General features: G+C 33.6%; 1 protein-coding gene across 1 annotated transcript; it reads right to left on the bottom strand.

Annotated features, from left to right (window-relative positions):
* Positions 1 to 326: 326 nt before the first annotated feature.
* LOC133283860 (phosphoprotein ECPP44-like) lies at positions 327 to 1838 on the bottom strand. Its single transcript, XM_061480784.1, has 2 exons — positions 1513 to 1838; positions 327 to 900 (listed from the first exon to the last, which is right to left on the bottom strand). Exons 1-2 carry the CDS (start codon positions 1741 to 1743, stop codon positions 499 to 501), a joined length of 633 nt encoding a protein of 210 aa, XP_061336768.1. The 5' UTR covers positions 1744 to 1838; the 3' UTR covers positions 327 to 498.
* Positions 1839 to 6265: the final 4427 nt, after the last annotated feature.

The following is a 6265-nucleotide window of genomic DNA, read 5'->3' as shown; positions in this document are numbered from 1 at the left end:
TAGGGGTGGCCCATGGGTTAGGGCCTTTTTGACAGCTCTAACCGCTAATTATAAAGATCTTCAGAGTGAATACTTTGGCTTGTTGCTGATAACATTCTGAGGATCTCTCATTGGCAACAGGATTATTCGTAGCGGTATGTCGCTATTTTTATTTCTCCTTAGTGCCTCAAACTAAATATAAATCTTTCTATGCTTGAGTTTAACTACCACGATAAATTAATAGGTAGGAGTTGTCTAATTTCCTGTTTCCTTCTAGTTTATCGAAAATATAGACATAACAACTATTTAAGAGAAATTCTAATACCCTACACAAATAAAATCCATAGAATTCCATTCCTTTTTTTTCAATACTTTTTAAAAACAATGCTTCAAAGTTCAAACAACATATGAAAAAGAGGAAATATAGACAGATACACCAACAATACAATAAGCCCATGATGAAATTAAACAAAACACACCACAATCATCCTTAATTGTGAACAAAACAGGGTCTCAATCTCAATGAGCACCGCTTTCCTTTTCTTTCTCTTCATTTGGCTTGGGGTGATAACCAGGAAGCTTCTCCTTGATCTTCTCTAAAAGACCCTTCTTCTCCTTGGCCTCCACTTCATGAGTGTGGCCAGCATCATACTCTGATGATGTCGGGGGCACCTCCTCTATCTTCTTGTGCTGACCTGGCAATTTGTCCTTAATCTTGTCGAGGAAACCTTTCTTTTCCTCTAGGTGTGCCGGATCAACCTCCACTTTCTCAACTGGAACCGCCGTGTCCTCCTTCTCCTCCTCCTTCTCTTCCTTGTGATCACATCCTATCTTTTCCTGAATCTTCTCCTTCAGCCCTTTCTTTTCCTTTTTCTTCTTCTTCTTGTCCCCACCTTCTCCTTCATCCTCCTCATCACTCGACTGCAAACATATGTATCAACCACATTAAAATAATAAATCTTATAACATTTATATAAATATATATATATATATAAATGAAAAAATATTTCTCGAACTACTTTAGATAAGATTAAGATTATCTAAGCTATCATTTTTAACTAAGTCTGACCAGTTGTTATAACAATAAAGTTGTTCAGGCTGATGTCTGATGTGGCGGAGAGAGAAAGAGAATCATAACCATACAAAAGATGAAAACATTAAATGTGAAGAATTATTACCATACACCTATTTTTAATGTAAATAAAGCGGTTGTAGAAATGATTTTACCATAATAAAATATATTTATATATCACTGTTCGGATTTATTAAATATTTGAGGACATTCTCAAATATCTACTAAATAATTGATTTATATATAAATTAATTATCAAAATCTGATATAAGAATTTTTATTTTGTAAGAATGTACTCCACTTTATATATATATATATATATATATATATATATATATATATGATCAAGACATTCTGACTGATTTAAATTAGACGCTATAGGACTGTGTCTTCAATCTTCATCAGCACTAATTCTTTCATGCATGCAATTAAAAGAAGAAGAAAAAAAAAAAAAAACTTACAGAGCTGGAGCTACTGCTGGATCGGTGAAGTTTCTCTAAGAGGCTGTGCTTCTTCTCTCCCTCGGTTTCATCAGAAACCTTAACCTTGTCAAACTCGGTGACGATCACCTCCTCCTGAGGCTTCTCTTCTTCCTTTTTCTTCCCCAGGAAATCGAAAACTCCACGGTCTTGAATCTCAACCTCAGTAGTAGTGTCGTACTCATGGCTCTTGTTCTGATTCTCCTCAGCCATAATCACTGATAAACTTAAACAGAAGATGATGGAACTGTGTGGCTAGGTAGCTGGCAGTGCAAGTTATAAAGTGTGAATTGTGTGTGCAACGAAGAATGTTGATGATGCTTAGGTTTGCAAAGGTAGGAGGACAGCATTTTATACTTGGCATGACGCGTATCTCACGCGATTAAGAAAGTAAAAACGGAATCACGGTACGATTTGGGTAATTGTGTAACCGACCAAATGAGTTTGTAGAGAGTCCACACTTGAAAAGCTAAAGTAGGACAGTGCAAAAGATGCGCGAGACACACTGTAACGGTCGCAATGGCGTGGAGAGGTGTACCGTCTCGATTGGATGAGTTTGCAAGGTCGGTGTGTGGGGACACGTGGCAAAATCACGGTGGAGTTGGAGAGCGTTTCGAGAGTTATGCTTGTTGTTGGTGCATAATCCTCGTCATGGTGGGGTTTTATTTTATTTATGTTTGATACTTGTCGTTGCAATGAGTACATCTATGCCCGCTTTACAAACCTTTTTGTTCCTTCTTCTTTTCTTTCGAGTTTGCTTCCTAAACACCCTGTAAGTTTCCTGTTCAAACAAACTAATATAATTTAAAAAATAATAATTTGATAAGCTTTTGTGGAGATTCATTAATTCATTCACAAGATATTGAGTAAATCACATAAGCTTTTTTTACTTGGAATAGTACAACCAATTAGTGTTACTATCAATTAATTCACCGTTAGATCGATTATGTTGATTCAACGATTATATTTATTTTTATTTTTATATGTTTAGTATGATTATGATTCTCTATATTTAATATGAAAGTATTAAATATGAGAAATCATAACCATACAAAAGTGAAAATAAATATAAAGTATTAAATATAAAGAATCATAACCATACAAAGATGAAAATAAATATAACCATTTGATCAATATAACTGATCTGACGGTACAATTGTTTGGTAGTAACATTGGTAATAATACTAATTGGTTGGTACAATATACTTTTTCTTTTTATTTATCAAATCTGAAAGCATGTTTCGAAAGAAATATTTTTAAATAAAGAATCACTTTTTTAAATAAATTATTTTTTTCATAATAAAAAACATACTTTTTTAGCATTGTAGAATATAATTTATCTGATTATTTTGGTGACAACTATCATTTTTCCCATCACCACGGTTGATCAAACATTAATATAAACAAATAACGTTATACCATTTTTTGTTATTTACTATATAAAAGAGATTTTATTAGAAAGTTCAAACTAAGCAAATTATCCTATACTCACTTTTAAGTTAATATATCCAAATATTAAACTTATTCTATTATAAATAATTATAATTATAATTAGTTATACTGACATAGAGCTGTCAATAGCTCTTTAGCACTAGGACCAACCCATACACTGCTGTGTAAAGTCGTATTAACTTTCTGCTCTCTGTATAATAGGACCTATTTGGCCCTAACCCTCTAAAGCCATCTTATTTACCAGGTTGGATGGTGTTGGCCTGTGTCAAAAATATCAAATTAAGTTACACATTTTTTTGACCTCTCCCTTTCACACTACAATTTTTTTTTTTTCTCAATAACTTACTATTTTATCGCGAAAATTCTCGATCCCCTTCTCAACAATCACCTTCATTGCTATTCGTTTGAACAAAATAGCTTTTGCTTTAATTTCTTTGCTGCACGCTAGAGCAAATTTAACTCTTCTTCTTCCCTCAATCACCAATTATTATTTTTATTAGGATTTGTATTTGGCATTAATACTTAATATTGTGATGATTAATGATTTCAGATAATTGAAGTGTCAAAGGCAATTACAGAAATACCACCGGAACTCGATGGATGAGGTGTTCGAGGTAATGAGTTTTAGATTTAAGGATTTAGAGGTGCTTGAAGTATTACATTAAGAAATATCAAGTTTGAAATGCTCAACAATGTTACCTCCAGCTGAGGAAACCCTAGAGATAATGCAAGCTATTGGGCTCCAGCCCATATGGACCCAAATAATCATGCTTTCACTTATTGGGCTTATATGTGAACATACTATTGTTGATTATATTATTAATATATCCAAGAATCTCCTCCTATGTTCACCATATAGCACAATCCAATAGAGTGATCAATGTAATATTCAAACAAATATGAATCATTCATATCCAGTCCAAGACAATTAACTCGGATCAATCAAAGAGTTTTAACGGTAAAATATTAAACTCAATCGTCATTTTCAATTTAAATAAAAAAATCATCATTATCATGAATCTGTTCTGAGAACAACATACTAAAATAAATATTTAGAGTTTTAGATTCAATCTAAACTCATCCAAATTCCAACATCCAAAATAAGTCTCAAAATCAGTTCACAATCAACAATGTTCATAAAATAAAGATAGCAAAATGTAAGTCTCAAATAAATGAACTCCATCAAAATGGGCAATAGAGGGTGAATTGTCAAGTCCCTACATAGTCTAAATAATATATTCATTCATCAAGGAGGTGATCTTAGTCAAGATCTCTCTCATTAAGCTCTCCTTCATCTCTACCATCCTCATAGAATATCAAATATGAATTTCATATTATTATGAATTCAATCGGTTGAATAATCTACCAAAGATGTCTAGTTCTACTAAAAGAACTTAGAACCATATCATCATGCAAAGAAGACATATATTAATGTCATAAAACATTGTAATATCATGTTCATAAGCATCAAGCCAGTTTCATAAATTATGAAGAAGGCCTAAACAGTTTATTTTGCAGAGAGCCATCAACTTAAGTTTATTTGTAAGAGAATAACCATTGTCTAGTTTCAATGAACAGGACCAATAGTCAAGTCACTTACACTAAACTAGTCATGTGATGTTAAGTTTCAATTAAGAACAAGACCCACAGGCTTCTTATGCAAACTATTATTTCAATGTTTCAATTTGGAATGTCACAATTACTGATTCCTCAAAGTCAAATAATCTAGCATCAAGTTTGGAATGAGATCATTTAACCAAAAGGATGGTCCAACCTGGTTGGATTGTATCATCAAGTTTGGAAGAACACAAGTTTCCCAAGTAGAACAATTGAATTAGGTTCAAGTTATCTTCATCAAGTTTGGAATGAGACAACTTACCCTTTTCAAATTAATCAGAAACCATGAACATCGATGAAACATATAAACAGTGATTATCATTTTGGCCAACAAAAGAAAGATTCGATAATTCAAAACACATAATTAAAAGGTAAGTAAATGGTAATTAAGACTTGTCTATATAGTCTTTAACCCCATTTCCCCCCACTGTTTTGAATAATCGATCTTTAGGCATATCTTTTGCGAGACATCAGCCAAGTTATCCTTCGATCTCACATCGATCAAGGTGATAACTCCTAGTTTTTTCAGATAATTCAACAACGCATGTCTCAATCTTATATGTCTTCTCTTTGAATTAAAGAGAGCATTTTTAACAACTTGGATAGCTGCTTAATTATCACAAAATAGGCTTAAAGAATTAATCTTTAGCCGAGTCAAATGAATATCCATAATCAGATTCTTTATCCACTTTGCCCCTTCACCGGCTAAGGCTAAAGTAAAAAGTTCTGATTCTATAGACGACAATGCAATACAAGTATATCTTTTGGATTTCCAAGCAATAGTAGCTCCACCCAAAGTGAATACATATCCACTGGTGAACTTACTATTTCTGATTTCTGAACACCATGACGTATCGGAATATCTAACCACAATTGAAGGATAACAAAGTAGTGTAGAGCATAATCTTTAGTACCTTTAAGATATCTCATCAGCCTATCGAGGGCATCCCAATGCTCCTTACTAGGATTACTACTGAAACGACTCAGAATGCCAACTGTAAAGGCTATGTCAGGTCTAGTGCAACTTGCAACATATATGAGACTACCAATCAACTTCAAATCTTTAACTTATCCACACCGTCCCTTTGTAACATCCCACATAAATTAGGAAGTTTATTTAAAATTGCCATTAGGAATGGGGATGCGTGTCTTGAGAACGAATTACATGTAGGTGTAGGTTAGGATTTATTTAATTACAACATACAAAAAAAAACCCTAGTTACTATTTAGTAGATTACATAAAATGATGTTCATTAGGTGGTGAAATTGGACCCCATCTATCTCCTATGGGCTACGGCCCAAATGCTTTGGGGGAAGGCCAAGTCAGCCCAAAACTCTTAGCTAATCCTTTAACATATCTCAATGAAATCTGAATGCATGTTTCCTCATTGGTCAAAATCTGAATGCATGTTTCCTCATTGGTCAAAAGCCACAAACACTCCCTCTCATCACTTCACCCTTGTGCGCATAATAGGAGGAAAACAAAGTGATATTCTGATCATCTGTTAAAAATACAATCAGCACCAATTTAGTCTCTTTCACTCTATGCGCATAACCAAAGTAACAACCCAAAACTGATAGTGCACGCTTTGATTCAGAATCTAAACTCAGCCTATTCCTCTTCCTCACAAAACCGTGAGTTCCCTAAGAGAAGGACCACCATCTA

The sequence above is a fragment of the Gastrolobium bilobum genome, unplaced genomic scaffold, assembly GCF_033153095.1.
Source record: "Gastrolobium bilobum isolate Gb01-03AN ecotype WA unplaced genomic scaffold, APGP_CSIRO_Gbil_v1 utg3322, whole genome shotgun sequence".
Lineage (NCBI taxonomy): Eukaryota > Viridiplantae > Streptophyta > Magnoliopsida > Fabales > Fabaceae > Gastrolobium > Gastrolobium bilobum.
The sequence above is the reverse complement of the archived record's forward strand: the minus strand, read 5'-3'. Positions and strand labels throughout refer to the sequence as shown.